Source organism: Papio anubis, chromosome 12, assembly GCF_008728515.1.
Source record: "Papio anubis isolate 15944 chromosome 12, Panubis1.0, whole genome shotgun sequence".
Taxonomy (NCBI): domain Eukaryota; kingdom Metazoa; phylum Chordata; class Mammalia; order Primates; family Cercopithecidae; genus Papio; species Papio anubis.
The window spans coordinates 15298702-15316275 of NC_044987.1; the positions used below are offsets into that span (position 1 = coordinate 15298702).

The 17574-nt window shown below is 42.8% G+C and overlaps 1 protein-coding gene across 3 annotated transcripts in view; it reads right to left on the bottom strand.

Moving 5' to 3' along the window:
• The window catches only part of CBL (Cbl proto-oncogene), a 106774-nt gene that overhangs the window by 62900 nt on the left and 26300 nt on the right, over positions 1–17574 (bottom strand). The window contains exon 2 of one of the 3 annotated variants that reach the window (XM_003910827.5): positions 15616–15863. The exons of 1 other annotated variant lie outside the window; for it this stretch is intronic. In XM_003910827.5, the coding sequence (XP_003910876.1) occupies positions 15616–15863 (248 nt within the window). Of the gene's footprint in view, positions 1–15581; positions 15864–17574 lie in introns of those variants that run through there. One more of the 3 variants, XM_021926628.2, reaches the window with a different exon arrangement.

A 17574-nucleotide genomic window follows, 5' to 3' on the forward strand; every position in this document is an offset into this window, starting at 1 on the left:
CAGGCTGGAGTGCAGTGGCGCAATCTCGGCTCACTGCAAGTTCCGCCTCCCAGGCTCACGCCATTCTCCTGCCTCAGCCTCCTGAGTAGCTGGGACTACAGGCACCCGCCACCACGCCTGGCTAATTTTGTTTTTGTATTTTTAGTAGAGACGGGGTTTCACCGTGTTAGCCAGGATGGTCTCGATCTCCTGACCTTGTGATCCGCCCACCTCAACCTCCCAAAGTGCTGGGATTACAGGCATGAGCCACCGTGCCTGGCCTGAATTTTCTTCATAAACTTCAACCTAAAGATCACACTGTAACACACTGAATGCAGCAGATATGAAACTCCGGCTGTATTCTCTTAAACTATGTATTAAAAAGATTTGCAAGGCCGGGTGCAGTGGTTCACGCCTGTAATCCCAGCACTTTGGGAGGCTGAGGCAGGCAGATCACGAGGTCAAGAGATCGAGACCATCCTGGCCAACATGGTGAAACTCTGTCTCTACTAAAAGTACAAAAATTAGCTGGGCATGGTGGTGCACTCCTATAGTTCCAGCTCCTCGGGAGGCTGAGGCAGGAGAATTGCTTGAACCCAGGAGGTGGAGGTTGCAGTGAGTTGAGATCGTGCCCCTGCACTCCAGCCTGGTGACAAAGTGAGACTCCGTCTCAAAAAAAAAAAAAAAATTTTGCAAAAAACATAAAAGAAAGCATCCGTCTTTGTTTGGGCTGCTATTAACAAAATACCAAAGACTGGTTAATTTATACCAAAAGAAGTTCCAGCCTGGGCAACATAGTGAGATCCCATCTATACAAAAAAATTTAAAAATTAGCCAGGCATGGTGGCACAGGCCTATAGTCCCAGTCACAAAGAAGGCTGAGCAAGACCCTGTCTCTATTTCTTTTCTTGTTTGTTTTTTGAGATGGAGTTTTGCTCTTGGCACCCAGGCTGGAGTGCAATGGCACAATCTCAGCTCACTGCAACCTCCACCTCCCAGGTTCAAGTGATTCTCCTGCCTCAGCCTCCTGAGTAGCTGAGATTACAGGTATGGGATTTCACCATGTTGGCCAGGCTGGTCTTGAACTTCTGACCTCAGGTGATCCACCCGTCTCGGCCTCCCAAAGTGCTGGGATTACAGACATGAGCCACTGTGCCTGGCTCATTAAAACTTTTTATGTTAACAGGTAATAGGCTTATTATTGTTAAGTGTTTAAATGTTAAAAACCTAAATATTTTTAAATCTCTCGGTTTTAATATCAAATATGATAAATATTGATCAATATGACCCATATATACAAAAGCTCTTTGAGGTCCTCAAAGATTTTTTAGAAGGTAAGGGGGTCCTCAAACCAAAAGGCTGAGAGAAAAACTGCATTAATAAAAAATGCCCTAGACAAGTAGGTAGATAACTGGTTTAAAAAAAAAACAAAAACTGGTGGCTCACGCCTATAATCCCAGCACTTTGGGAGGCCGAGGCGGGCAGATCACGAGGTCAGGGGATAGAGACCATCCTGGTGAACTCGGTGAAACCCTGTCTCTACTAAAAATAGAAAAAAAAAAATTAGCCGGGCGTGGTGGCGGGCGCCTGTAGTCCCAGCTGCTTGGGAGGCTGAGGCAGCAGAATGGCGTGAGCCCGGGAGACGGAGGTTGCAGTGAGCCGAGATCGCGCCACTGCACTCCAGCCTGGGCGACAGAGCGAGACTCCATCTCAAAAAATAAAAAAACACACATAACTGGTCAGGTAAGGTGACTCTCACCTGTAATCCCAGCACTTTGGTTTGGGAGACCAAGGTGGGAGAATCGCTTGAGGCCAGGCGTTGGAGACCAGCCTGGGCAACAAAGTGAGACCCCACCTCTACAAAAGATTAAAAAACTACCCAGGCATGGTGGTGTGTGCCTGTAGTTCCACCCACTTGGGAGGCTGAAGCGAGTAGATTGATGATCCTGGAAGAGGCTGCAGTAAGCTATGACTGTGTCACTGGACTCCAGTCTTGTGTAACAGAGCAAGACCTTATCTCATAAAAATAAACAGGCCAGGCATGCTGGCTCACACTTATAATCCCAGCACTATGGGAAGGCAAGGTGGGGTGGATTGCTTGACCTCAGGAGTTCAAGACCAGCCTAGGCAATATGGCAAAATCCCGTCTCTACAAAAAAAAAAAAAAAAAAAAAAATACAAAAATTCAGCTACTCGGGAGGCTGAGGCAAGAGAATAGTGAGAACCTGGGAGGCGGAGCTTGCAGTAAGCCGAGATCGCGCCACTGCACTCTAGCCTGGGCGACAGAGTGAGACTCGGTCTCAAAACAAAAAATCAGCCAGGCGTGGTAGCATGCACCTGTTCCAGCTACTCAGGAGGCCAAGGTAGGAGAATCACATGAGCCCTGGAAGTTGAGGCTGTGGTGAGCCAAGATTGTGCCACTGCACTCCAGCCTGAACAGCAGAGTGAGACCTTATCTAAAAAAAAATAATAATTAATTAATTAAAAATAAAAAGCAAATCATGCTTGAAGCACTAATCTATAACCTACCACTACATTACAATTTCTAAGAAAACAGATGATCTGATCATCAGGTTTTCATAATTAAACAAACCATAGTAATTTATGATCTACTGCTCTACAAGCACTATTACCTTGTACAGGATGATGCTGAGAACTAAGTGTGACTTTTCACCTTCATAAACTTCACCTTGTTCATTCTAACCCAGTTTTCCAGTCTTTCTAGCTAGGAACTTTGCACTCTCTCTAGCTAGCTTCACTGAGCTTCACCATAATCTAGTGATCATATTACTACAATAAAGGGGAAAATTTTCAGAACCGTTCTTGTGAATTCATGCTGTTACCTAAGAAGTTACCATATTTTTTTCTTATTTTAAAAAGAATCTGAAGTCAGGAGTAGTGGCTCATACCTGTAATCTCAACACTTTGGGAGGCCAAGGCAAAAGGATTACTTGAGCACAGGAGTCTGAGACCAGCCTGGGCAACACAGTGAGACCAATGTCCACAAAAAACAGGCATGGTGATACATGCCTGTAGTTACAGCTACTCAGGAGGCTAAGGCAAGAGAATTGCTCGAAGCTGGGAAGCTGAGGCTGCAATGAGCTGTGATCACACCTCTGCATTCCTGCCTGGGTGACAGGAGACCCTGCCTAAAAACAAAAAAGTTTTTTGGATCAATTGCATATTCATTGTAGAAAATTTAAACCACCTCTATTTCTAATACCTACTGTTGGTATTTTGGTATTATTCTTTCTAGATAATGTTTTCGTATTTTAAAATATTTTCTACAAAAATGAGATATTATTAAACATATAATTCTATAGCCCATTTCTGTAATATACTGTTTGTCATATCATTACTCTTCATCAGCAAAAAAAAAAAAAAAAAATTTTGTGTTTTTTGAGACAGGGTCTCACATCCTTGATCAATTCTCTTTGATAAATTCCTAACAGTAGGCTGGGCGCAGTGGCTCATGTCTATAATCCCAGCACTTTGGGAGGGTAAAGTGGGCATATCACTTGAGACCAGCCTGGAAAACACGATGAGACCAATCTCTCTCTCTCTTTTTTTTTTTTTTTTTTTTTGAGACGGAGTCTCGCTCTGTCGCCCAGGCTGGAGTGCAGTGGCCGGATCTCAGCTCACTGCAAGCTCTGCCTCCCGGATTTACGCCGTTCTCCTGCCTCAGCCTCCCGAGTAGCTGGGACTACAGGCGCCCGCCACCTCGCCCAGCTAGTTTTTTGTATTTTTTAGTAGAGAGAGGGTTTCACCGTGTTAGCCAGGATGGTCTTGATCTCCTGACCTCGTGATCCGCCCGTTTCGGCCTCCCAAAGTGCTGGGATTACAGGCTTGAGCCACCGCACCCGGCCCAATCTCTTTTTAAATAAATACATAAATAAATAAAAATCCTGCCAGTGAACTTATTAAGCAAAATTCTAAGTCTTTTTTTCTTTTTGAGATGGAGTCTCGCTCTGTCATCCAGGCTGGAGTGCAGTGGTGTGATCTCGGCTCACTGCAACTTCCACCTCCTGGATTCTAGCGATTCTGCTGCCTCAGTTTCCCAAGTAGCTGGGATTACAGGCGTGTACCACACACACAGCAACTTTTTGTATTTTTAGTAGAGACGAGGTTTCACTGCGTTGGCCAGACTGGTCTCGAACTCCTGACCTCAGGTAATCTGCCCGCCTTGGCCTCCCAAAGTGCTGGGATTACAGGCATGAGCCACTGTGCCTGGCTGGGAAAATTCTAAATCTTTTGATAAAACCACCACACCAAAAAGATTAAACCAATTTCACCCCTAATGCAACCTGGTATGGCAATACTCATGTCTCTGCATCCTCTTTTGGAATACTCATTATAAATAGATTTGCGAGAAAACATTTTTTTTAAAAAAAGTAAAAACAAATAGATTTGCCATTTTTGCCACTTTCGCAAGCCAAAAGAAACAATTATTTTATGCCTAGCAAACTGTTTTTTTTTTTTCTTTTTTAAAAGAGGGCCTTACTCAGTCACCAAGGCTATAGTGCAGTGGCTCAAACGATCCTCCCCACCTCAGCTGCCTCCTGAGTAGCTGGGACTTCAAGCATGCGCGCCACCACACCGAGCTAATTTTTCTTTAAATTTTTTGCAGAGACAGGGTCTCTCTATATGTTGCCACACTGGTCTTTTTCTTTTTTTCTTTTTTTTTTTTTTTTTGAGATGGAGATCTCACTCTGTCACCCAGGCTGGAGTGCAGTGGCGCAATCTTGGCTCACTGCAACCTCCGCCTCCTGGGTTCAAGCGACTCAGCCTCCTGAATAGCTGGGACTACAGGTACCCGCCACCACACCCGGCTGATTTTGTAGAGAGGGCGTTTCATCATGTTCAGGCTGGTCTCGAACTCCTGATATCAGGTGATCCACTGCGTTGGCCTCCCAAAGTGCTGGGATTACAATCATGAGCCACCGAGCCCAGCTTCAGGCTGGTCTTAAACTCTCGGCCTCAAGTGATCCTCCTTTCTTAGTCTCCCAAATCACTGGGATTACAGGAATTACACCATGCCTAGCCCCAATCTATTTATTTGCCCACTTCTCTTCATTTTAAATTCCTCATCCCTAGTCTAATCTAACCTGGCATAGAGTAATAACCTAGTAACCTATCCATCTATTTCCATCATTGCCACAAGACCTTACCTGTTTTCCAGAGAGCAGCCAATGCTATCACTGTAAAAGACAAGAGGATCACATCCTTCACCAGTTTAAAAGTTCAGTGGCTTCCCATTGCACTATCTATTCAGTTGCTCAAACTAGAAATCTATCCAATCCTTTAGCAAGTCCTGGTATGTTAGCTTTAAAATACATCAAATTCTGCCCACTTCTTTCCATCTTCACCCACCACTTCAGTCCAAGCCATCATTGTCTCTCTCATGGACTGAAAATCTCTTTCAGGACCCATGTTGTTGTCCCTTTCCTAAATGCAAGGACATTTTTAACCTAAGCGAAAATCTCTCCCCACCAAGCCCAAAATCCTGAACACAAAGATCTAAGCTGCCATTACCTACCAGAAGAATTTCGCACACTTATTGAAACCTATTTTCAGGGTGCTAGGAAAAGATTATAGCTGCACAAACACTTTTGTCTAGTTTGTTAAATACTGTTCCACTGAATGATAATATGAAGGTTATGTTTTGGAAACTAATGGAAAAAGAGATAATATAAGCTTATAAGCTTCATGAAAAGAAGGCATTACGTACTAGAGAGGGAGCAGTGCCTACCATAGACAAAATACTCAATACTAATTTTTTTTTCCTTTTACCTACCTCTAAGAAGGCAGAATTACACTAGAAAAGCTTAATACTACTTGCACAACGAATACAAGTCAGTTTTTAAAATTAACTGCACTGTATAATCCCATTCGGCTTCTACTGTAACTTCCTGTACACAAATGAAAACAGGTGCAAAACCCAGAAAGATCAAAGGCAAAACAGAGGCTTATGGTTTTACTTAATTCATTTTTTATAAAGTCTAAGAAAAATGAGGGCAAATTTATCTTTGGAGAACTTGAATCAGCTAATAACTCTAAAATAAAACCATGAAGCAACTATACTATATAATAATGACACAATTATGTACACTTTTTTTTTTTTGAGATGGAGTCTCACTGTGTCACCCAGGCTGGAGTGCAGTGGCACAATCTCAGTTCTGCAACCTCCAACTCCCAGGATCAAGTGATTCTCCTGCCTCAGACTCCTGAGTAGCCGGGATTACAGGTGCCCGCTACCACACCTGGCTAGTTTTTGTATTTTTAGTAGAGACTAGGTTTCACCATGTTGGCCAGGCTGGTCTTGAACTCCTGACCTCAGGTGATCTACCCACCTCGGCCTCCCAAAATGCTGGCATTACGGGTGTGAGCCACTGCGCCCAGCCAATTATGTACATTCTTATAGAGAATATTTAAGAGATTGGCTCCTCAACACCCAAAAAACTAGGAACAAACTCCCCCGTGCACATGGCTATGAAGGAACACATGTCTCCCAACTCACAGTCAATTAGTCTAGAGGTCTGCACCTGGCCTGTGCTGTACTAATCCCAGTACTTAACTTCTCCTTCCAGAGATTGGTCCAGGGACAATCAAATGCTCTATACCAAGACAAAGTGAAAACTGGAACTAAGAATCAGATCTTCTGCTACAGCAGAAACTCTTAAGATATAAAACTTGGATGTTACAGAGACCAAACTTTTCTGCAATTTACACATTAATCTATCTGCACTGAGTATGGAAGCAACACCAGAAGAATCAAAGAGAACAGAGGGAGTCCTGGCAACATTTCAATCCTGGCTTCAGTTGTTCCTGAAGCTTACCTGCATTCTTGCCTTTAGCGCAATTTTTCTTTTTTTCATTGGTTAACAGTCTCGCCCTGTCACCCAGGCTGGAGCGCAGTGGCGTGATCTCAGCTCACTGCAAACCTCCACCTCCCGAGTTCTCGTGCCTTAGCCTCCCAAGCAGCTGGGATTACAGGTATGTTCCACCATGTCTTTTTTTGTATTTTTTAGTAGATGTGGGGTTTCACTATGTTGGCCAGGCTGCTCTCCAACTCCTGACCTCAAGTGATCTGCCCACCTCAGCCTCCCAAAGTGCTGGCATTACAGGCGTAGGCCACCATGCCCAGCCTCTTTAGTGCAATTTAAGATACTCATTTTTTCTAGAATTTTATGAGTCAACAAGTTTCTACCTTGGCTTACTCAAACTAGTTTTATTTTCAAGATTCTAGGTACTATATTTAACTAGCACTTAGCTGTCCACAACCTCATCTATCAAAAAAAAAAAAAAAACCATGAATGAAACATAAAAGGTCTCTAACACCTGTGTATGATAAAACAAAAAACAAGCAAAAAAAAAAAAAAACTGAAAAACAAGACACGTAAGGAAACTTCCTTAACCTGATAAAAAGCCTTTATTAAATCTCACAGCTAATATACTCAATGGTGAAAGGCTGAACATTTTCCTCCTCAATACCAAAAAGACAAAGATGGCTACTCCTGAGATTCCTACTCAACATAGCCAAGAATAAGTAGGCAAGAAAAACGAGATAAAATGCACCCAGAAAGAGAAGGAAGAAGTAAAACTACCTCTAATTGCATGTGACATGATTTGGTATCTAGGAAAGCCTAAGGAACCTACTAAAAAGCTACTAGAGCCAATAAATAAGTTCTGCAAAGTTGCGGAGTACCAGATCAATACACAGAAGTCAACTATGTTTCTATATATGAACCCTAAAATTAACAATTCCATTTAGAATAGCATCAAAACGAACAAAATAGGAATAAACATAACTAAGAAGGCAAAAAACTTGAACACTGAAAATTACAAAACATTACTGAAATAAATTAAAGAAGATATTACAGAAGATATAAGCAAGGCCAGGCAAGGTGGCTCACGCCTGTAATCCCAGCATTTTGTGATGCAGAGATGCGCAAATTGCTTGAGCCCAGGAGTTTGAGACCAGCATGGGCAACATGACGAAACCGCATGTCTACAAAAAAAACACAAAAACTAGCCGGGCACGATGGTGCACACCTGTGGTCCCAGCTACTAGGGAGGCTGAGGTGGGAGATCACCTGAGCTTGGGAGATAAGAGGTTGCAGTGAGCTGAGATTGAGCCACTGTACTCCAGCCTGGGCAACAGAGTGAGACTCTGTCTAAAACAACAACAACAACAACAATGAATAAAAATATAAGTGGAAATATATCCAGTATTCATGTAGTAGAAAACAGTATTATTAAGATGGCAGTAATCCCCAAAATGATCAACGGATCTAATACAATATCTACCAAAGGGCTGGGTGTGGTGGCTCATGCCTGTAATCCCAGCACTTTGGGAGGTCGAGGTGGGCGGATCACCTGAGGTCTGGAGTTCAAGACCTGCCTGACCAATACGGAGAAACACCGTCTCTACTAAAAATACAAAAAAAAAAAATTAGCTGGGCATGGTGGTGCATGCCTATAATCCCAGCTGCTCCAGAGGCTGAGGCAGGAGAATGGCTCGAACCCAGGAGGTGGAGGTTGCTGTGAGCTGAGACTGCACCATTGCACTCCGGCCTGGACAACAAGAGCAAAACTCCATCTCAAAAAAAAAAAAAAAAATTCTACCGAAAATCCTGCTGCTCTTGTTTATTTGAGATTAACTCTCACTCTGTCGCCCAGCCTGGAGTACAGTGGCTCGATCTCGGCTCACTGCATCCTCCGCCTCCTGGGTTCAAGAGATTCTCCTGCCTCAGCCTCCAGAGTAGCTGAAATTACAGGTACCCGCCAGCACACCTGGCTAATTTTTGTTATTTTTAGTAGAGACGGGATTTCACCACATTGGCCAGGCTGGTCTCAAACTCCTGACCTCAGGTGATCCGCTCACCTTGGCCTCCCAAAGTGCTGGCATTACAGGCATGAGCCATCATGCCCAGCCCCTGCTGCTCTTTTTGATAAGAAAACATTGTATTTAGGGGTCGGGCACAGTGGCTCACTCCTGCAATCCCAGCACTTTGGGAGGCTGAAGTGGGCAGGTCACATGAGGCCAGGAGTTTGAAGCCAGCCCGGCCAACATGGTGAAACCCTGTCTCTAGTAAAAATGCAAAAATTAGCTGGGATTGTTGGTACGCACCTGTAATCCCCACTACTCAGGAGGCTCAGGCAGGAGACTCGCTTGAACCTGTGAAGCAGAAGTTGCAGTGAGCCAAGATGGTGCCACTCACTACATGCCAGCCTGGATGACAGAGTGAGACTGTCTCAAAAAAACTCACACTTCCTGATTCCAAAGCTTTAGTAGAAAGCTACAGTGATCGGCCGGGCACGGTGGCTCAAGCCTGTAATCCCAGCACTTTGGGAGGCCAAGACAGGTGGATCACGAGGTCAGGAGATCGAGAGGACCATCCTGGCTAACACGGTGAAACGCCGTCTCTACTAAAAAATACAAAAAAAATCGCCGGGCGAGGTGGCGGGCGCCTATAGTCCCAGCTACTTGGGAGGCTGAGGCAGGAGAACGGCGTGAACCCAGGAGGCAGAGCTTGCAGTGAGCTGAGATCCGGCCACTGCACTCCAGCCTGGGCGACAGAGCAAGACTCCGTCTCAAAAAAAAAAAAAGAAAAGAAAGCTACAGTGATCAAGATCGTGTGGCACCAGCATTAAGATAGATATGTAGATTAATGAAATGGAGAGTCCAGAAATAAACCCTTACACTTACGGTTAATTTACTTCCTTCCTAAAAGGGTAACAAGTCCATGCAAGGAAAAAGGACAGTCTTTTCAACAGATGGTGCTGAGACAAAGGGATATCCACATGCAAGAGAATAAAGTTGGATCTCTACCTCATACCATATACAAAAATTAACTCAAAAATGGATCAAAGACCTAAATACAAGAGGCAAAACTATAAAATAGGAAAAAACAGGCCTCATGACCTTGAATTAGGCAATAATTTCTTAAAAGTAAAAAAACCAAATAAATATTGATCTTCACTGTAATTAAAACTTCTGTGCTTCAAGGAATACTATTTAGAAAGTGAAAAGATGACCCACAGAAAGGGAGTCAAGTTTTGCAAATCATGTATCTGGTCTAGCATCCAGAATATGAAGGAAAATCTTATAACTCAACAATGAAAAGACAAATAATGCAACTTTAAAATGGGCAAAGGATTTGAATAGACGTTTCTCCAAAGATGCAATAGTCCCCCTTTGCATTCCAAGATGTGCAGATGCCTGAAACCACAGATAGTACTGAACCCTATGTATATATTGTTTTCTCAATCTGATAACTAAGATAGCTACTAGATGACTAACAGGTGCTAGTGTATACAGCATGGAAATGCTGTACAAAGGGATGCTCTGCATCCCGGCTGGGACAGAGTAGAACGTTGTGAGATTTCATCACACTACTCTGAAGGGCATGCAATTCAAAATTTATGAATTATTTCTGGAATTTTTCATTTGGTATTTTCAGACCATGGTTCACTGCAAGTAACTGAATCCAACGAAGGTGAAACGGAGGATAAAGGGGGACAACTATATACAAACATCCAACAGGCACATGAAAAGGTATTCACATGCATTTCAAAACCTCAAGACACCACTTTACCCCAAGTAGAATGGCTATAATAAAAAGTCAATAGCAAGTGTTAGCAAAAAATCAGAACCCACATACATCGCTAGGGGAACGAAAAATGGTACACGTACTGTGGAAACAGTTTGGAGGTTACTCAAAAAGTTGAACACAGAATACCATATGATTCAGCAATTCCACTCCTATGTGTATATATATACTCAAAAGAAGTGAAAACATTTATGTATATATGTTTATATGGCTATAGCCATACAAAAACTGGCACATAAACATTCATAGCAACATTATTAATAGCCAAAAAGTAGAAACAACACAAATATCATAAACAAAATATGGTATATCCATACATTGAAATATGATTGGCCGGGCGTGGTGGCTCACGCCTGTAATCCCAGCACTTTGGGAGGCTAAGACGGGCGGATCATGAGGTCAGGAGATCGAGACCATCCTGGCTAACATGGTGAAACCCCGTCTCTACTAAAAAAATACAAAAAAACTAGCCGGGCGAGGTGGCGGGCGCCTGTAGTCCCAGCTACTCAGGAGGTTGAGGCAGGAGAATGGCGTGAACCCAGGAGACGGAGCTTGCAGTAAGCCGAGATCCGGCCACTGCACTCCAGCCTGGGCGACAGAGCGAGACTCCGTCTCAAAAAAAAAAAAAGAAATATCATTTAGCCATAAAAAGGAATGAGGTACTGATACATGCTACAATATGGATGAACTGTAAAAGCATTCTAAGGGAAAGAAGACACACAAAAAAACCACAAAAGGCCACCGTTAATGTGATTCCACTTACACGAAATGTCCAGAGCAGGCAAATCCACACAGACAGAAAGCAGGTATTAGTGATTCCCAAGGGCGGGGGGAGATCCAGAGAGAGGAAAAAAGAGTGACTGCTAATGGGAGTGGGGTTTCCTGTGGGGGATGAAAATGTTCTGGAAATACAGAGGGGTGATGGTTGCCTGACTTTGTGAATACACTAAAAACCTCAAAATTGTACACTTTAAAAGGGTGAATTTTATGGTATGTGAATTATATCTCAATTTAAAAATTGAATAGAAAAAAAAACCTCTAAGTAACCAAAAAGATCACAAAGATCATAAAAAAGCCTATATATTTTTCCCTATTTACAAAAACCCTTTCAACCTGAGAAAGTTGATTGAAAAAATGAACTCCTTGATCCTCACCTGCAATCTGTTTACTCTCATTTTACATATAATTTGTACAAATCTGGGTTCAAAGTCCATAAAATATTAAAAACCTCATGTTAGGGGGAATGAAATTGATACAGGTAGGCACACTGACAGTGAGGTTTAAAAAGAGGCAAAAGAACTTGTCAACACATACTGAAGTCATTTGGTAAGGGCAAATTAGATATAGTTGAGCCTTAACAACATGGGTTTAACTGTGTGGGTCCACTTATACACAGATATTTTTTCTATTTAAGTAACACCAAATGTGCCTGCCTGTCCTGCCTCCCCTTCCTCCTCTTCCACCTATTCTGCCTCTACCACAGAAACACCAGTACTGGAATTTTCAGTACCGAGACAGCAGCCAACCCCTCTTCTTCCTATTCAACATGAAGACAATGAGGATGAAGACCTTTATGAGGATCCACTTCCATTTACTAAATAATAAATGTTTTATCTTCCTTATGATTTTAATAACATTTTCTTTTCTCTACCACACTTTACTGTAAGAATACATATAAAATAGAGGCCAGGGCGGGCAGACCACTTAAGGCCAGGAGTTTGAGACCAGCCTATGAGCCTAGGTGGTTTGAGACCACCTAGCCTCAATATGGTGAAACCCTGTCACTACTAAAAATACAAAAAAATTAGCCCAGCGTGATGCACACACCTGTAATCCCAGCTATTTGGGAGTCTGAGGCAAGAGAATTGTTTGAATGCAGGAGGCAGAGTTTGCAGTGAGCCAGTATTGCGCCATTGCACTCCAGCCTAGGCAACAGAGTGAGACTCCGTCTCAATAAAAAAAAAAAAAAGACGTTGGGCGCGGTGGCTCACGCCTGTAATCCCAGCACTTTGGAAGGCCGAGGCGGGCAGATCATGAGGTCAGGAGATCGAGACCATCCTGGCTAACACGGTGAAATCCCGTCTCTACTAAAAATACAAAAAATTAGCCGGGCGTGGTGGCGGGCACCTGTAATCCCAGCTACTTGGGAGGCTGAGGCAGGAGAATGGCGTGAACCCGGGAGGCGGAGCTTGCAGTGAGCCAAGATCGTGCCACTGCACTCCAGCCTGGGCAACAGAGCAAGACTCCGTCTCGAAAAAATAAATAAATAAATAAATAAGAAAAAAGAAATGCTCTTTAAAATAAACCTGTTCTATGACAGCCTATCATCTATAGGAGAAAGTCTAGAAGTCAAAAATTATCATCTATAGGAGAAAGCCTAGAAGTCAAAAAACAGCCCTTCACAATCTGACTTCGACCTGTATTTCCAGCATATCTATCTCCCACAATTCTAACCAAACCAGACTTTTATTTATTTTAAACATACCAGCGCCTCCATTTTCATGCCACTGTGTTAAGACTTTGACTTCTCTGCCTAGAAAATTCCTACTTATCCTTCAAACTCTAATTCAAATTACAAGTCCTTTATGCCACCTTCTCTGATGCCCCTGGACAAAACTGTATTCACACAGCACTTTTTAAAAATGTTTCATTTACTTTAAGAAGAGGTCTCGCTGTGTCACCCAGGCTGGTCTCAATGTCCTGTGCTGAAGGAATCCTCCCACCTCAGTCTTCTGAGTAGCTAGAACTACAGATGCATGTCACTGTGCCTGTCTCCCAATAGCATTTTGTACATATCTCTATTAATGCATTTGTCATATCACCTCAAATTTGAATGCTTAACTTTCCTTTTCACCTCCTAGAACCAGAACCTAGTTCACAGTACATGGTAAATAAAATTTTTAAGTTTTGGTACCTAATGAATTAAAATTATTTTTTAGAAACTCAGCAATACAAAATGACTAGCTAGCTAAAAGGTCCATACAGTCGCGGTTTTAACAAGTTACGAAATTTGAATATTTAAAAGGAATAAAGTTCACTTCCAGATAAACTAGAACAAAGGTTCTTATGGATTGAATTCACTCATCAGAATCTTTTTAAGAAAAGATGGGGCCGGGCGCGGTGGCTCAAGCCTGTAATCCCAGCACTTTGGGAGGCCGAGGCGGGTGGATCACGAGGTCAGGAGATCGAAACCATCCTGGCTAACATGGTGAAACCCCGTCTCTACTAAAAATACAAAAAACTAGCCGGGCGTGGTGGCGGGCGCCTGTAGTCCCAGCTACTCGGAGGCTGAGGCGGGAGAATGGCGTGAACCCGGGAGGCGGAGCTTGCAGTGAGCCGAGATCGCACCACTGCACTCCAGCCTGGGCGACACAGTGAGACTCCGTCTCACAAAAAAAAAAAAAAAAAAAAGAAAAGATGGACAGGCCAGCAGAAGTGGCTCTCACCTGCAATCCCAACACTTAGGGAGGCTGAGGCAGGCAGATCCCCTGAGGTCAGGAGTTCAAGACCAGCTTGGCCAACATGGCAAAACTCCGTCTCTACTAAAAATACAAACATTAGCCAGGCACAGTGGTGCATGCTTGTAATCCCAGCTACTCGGGAGGCTGAGACAGGAGAATCGCTTGAACCTAAGAGGTGGAGGTTGCACTGAGCCAAGATCGCGCCACTGCACTCCAGCTTGGGTGACAAGAGCACAACTCAAACAAACAAACGAAAAAAAAGAAAGAAAAGATGGACATTTAGAGTCCATTATTCAGACTACACCTGAGTAATTTGTTTGCAATAATAGTAATATGGATAATCATGTGCATAAAATTTTAACTGAGAGCTAGGGTTGCCAGAATCTAGGCCAACAGGCCCAAAGGAAAGTAGACAACAAGGACACCATTTAGTATGTTACTGCTAGAGTCATGCATCGTAACCAGATGTCTTCAGAAATACTGTTCCTTCTAATTCAAGTCACTCCTCGATAGTAACTTACTCACTAAAAAATTCTAGTGGAATTATTTTATTACTCATTCTAGATGAGTTAATATTTAGTTCCAATTGAACAAAATCAAACACAATTACATTCACACATACAGTTAACTTATTTCTCTCCCAGTACGTAATTTATGACAGCCAAGCTAACAACATGCAGGATAGCCTATAGTTTCTGGTATTTAATAAATACAAAAGAGGGCCAGGCACGATGGCTCACACCTGTAATCCCAGCACTTTGTGAGGCCAAGGCGGGCGGATCACCTGAGGTCAGGAGTTGGAGACCAGCCTGGCCAACATGGTGAAACCCCATCTCTACTAAAAATATAAAAATTAGCCAGGCATGGTGGTACACATCTATAATCCCAGCTAGTCAGGAGGCTAAGACAGGAGAATCACTTGAACCTAGAGGCGAAATCGTGCCACTGCACTCCAGCCTGGGCAACAGAGCCAGACTCTGTCTCAAAAAAATAATAATCATGATAATAAAATTAATACAAAAGAATACATAGTGATCCTTCAAATATTTATTGAATTAACTGCATTCACCTCTACCTATTTTATTTGAAAAGTTACTTTTACCTGTAAAGAAAATGTCATTTCACATAGCTTCATGTTTTAAGAAGTTAAACTAGTGGCTTTTTCCCCTATTATCCCACACATAAATTTACCTAATATGCTACAGCTTTGGGCAAGATCTGCCTCTTATTTACTCCCAAACTCCACTTAACCCCAATCTTCTTTCTTCCAAACTCCCATCTACTCACAAACTTTCATGATCTTCAGGTTCTCCAAAGGACCTACTGCCTCCAACTCATTTTCATTACTATCAGTAAATGATTTTTCAGAGGTAAGCAAATCAGAGTTAGGGATACTACAATGTCATACATGGCAACCTTTTATATAAACTATATCTTTAAATCAAATGTCAACTTTCCATTCCTACTAACATAAAATTAAAACCAACTCAACTACTTCTATGTGTTACCCATTCAGGCAGTCACAGACCTGCATTATTATTTGTGTAGTATTTCTCCATTACCTAGGCTGAGAATTCTCCTCATACATTCTTTCTTTTCCCTCCTTGAAGAGGCTTATGGTTTGCTTAGTTTTCTTCATCAAATTCTCCATGAATACCCTAAAATACTCATTTTCTCCAAGTGTCTCCATCTTCCCCTCATATCTTGACAAGATAGTACGGAGATGCTGGTAGGTATCTGGCAGCAGGTCTAAGATATAAGGTGGGCTATTCTTTAGCGCCAGCTTTGGGTTCTGACACAACCGCACCACCTGCAACAAATGAAAAAGAAGGGCTATTACTTGGAGAATTTTAAGGACAGCTCCCTTTTTTAAGTTTAAGAAAGTGATGATATATGTGCTGTTTTGCAAAATATGAAAAATACATGAGAATATAAGAAACAGATCCATAACCCCATTGCCCACAGGCAATCATCTTAAAATTTTTAGTGGTCCCCCAGAAGAATGTGTTTTTAAATCCCTTTGAGAGACTAATGGTACAGATAACACACAGACCAAACAACTAGGGGAAAACATCCACATAAATGCCTAAAACATGCCAGATGAAATATGGCAAATTACTTTTAAATATACTGCTAATCCCCACAATATTTTTATTTATTTATTTATTTGAGACAGGGTCTCACGGTTGGAGTGGAGTGGAGCAATCACAGCTCAGTGCAGCCTCAAATCCCCAGGCTCAGGTGATCCTCCCACTTCAGCCTCCTGGGTAGCTGGGACTACAGCCATGCGTAACCACACCCAGCTAATTGTTTTTATTGTAGAGACATGTTGCCCAGGCTAGTCCCAAACTCCTCAGCTCAAACGACGCCAACTGCCTCAGCCTCCCAAAATGCTGGGATTATAGGCATGAGCCACTATGTCCAGCCTGACCCCTCTAATAGACTAAAGAAAATTCCCAGGGACGGAAATAAAGGACATGACTGCCCTGGGAGGTAAATCTCTGTAATCTAGGGGATTACAGAGTTTTATCTGTTTTTTGAGACAGAGTTTTGCTCTTGTTGCCCAGGCTGGAGTACAATGGTGTGATCTTGGCTCACCGCAACCTCCACCTCCTGGGTTCAAGCGATTCTCCTGCCTCAGCCTCCCCAGTAGCTGGGATTACAGGTATGTACCACCATGCCCGGCTAATTTTGTATTTTTGGTAGACACAGGGTTTCTCCATGTTGGTCAGCCTGGTCTCAAACTCCTGACCTCGTAATCCACCCGCCTCAGCCTCCCAAAGTGCTGGGATTACAGGCGTGAGCCACTGCGCCCAGACCTTTGTTTGTTTTTTGTTTTTGAGATGGAGTTTTGCTCTTTTTGCCCAGACTGGAGTGCAATGGCACAATCTCAGCTCACTGCAGCAGCCGCTGCCTCCAAGGTTCAAGTGATTCTCCTGTTTCAGCCTCCCAAGTAGCTGGGATTACAGACACCTGCCATCACATCCAGCTAATTTTAGTATTTTTAGCTGAGATGGGGTTTCGCCATGTTGGCCAGGCTGGTCTTGAATGCCTGACCTTAGGTGATCCGCCTGCCTCGGCCTTCCAAAGTGCTGGGATTACTAGGGTTTGAGTTTTAACAACCGCTTGAGGAACAGGAACAGACAGGTCTTGGACTCAGCAAAGCCTGGAGCTGACAGTCCTACAGTTAGACTCTCAGAATTTGTCTGGTAATTCTTCATCCCATCTTTTACTTTCAACTTTTCTGAGTTATGTTTTAAGTGTTTCTTTTAAAGATCATAAAGACAGATTTTAAAAATCCAATGTAACAATCATTGTTTTCTAACTGGTAAGTTTAGTCCATTTTGTGTTTGTCAAACAAATAAATTTGGATTTCTTCCTAACATCTTGTTTGTGCTCTCTATTTACACGGACGTTTCTGTGTCTGGAAAAGACAAACTATTGGAACAGAAAGTCCAGAAACAGACTCACACATGCACATAAGGAAATTCAGTATCAGCAGTGAACATTAAAAATCAAGA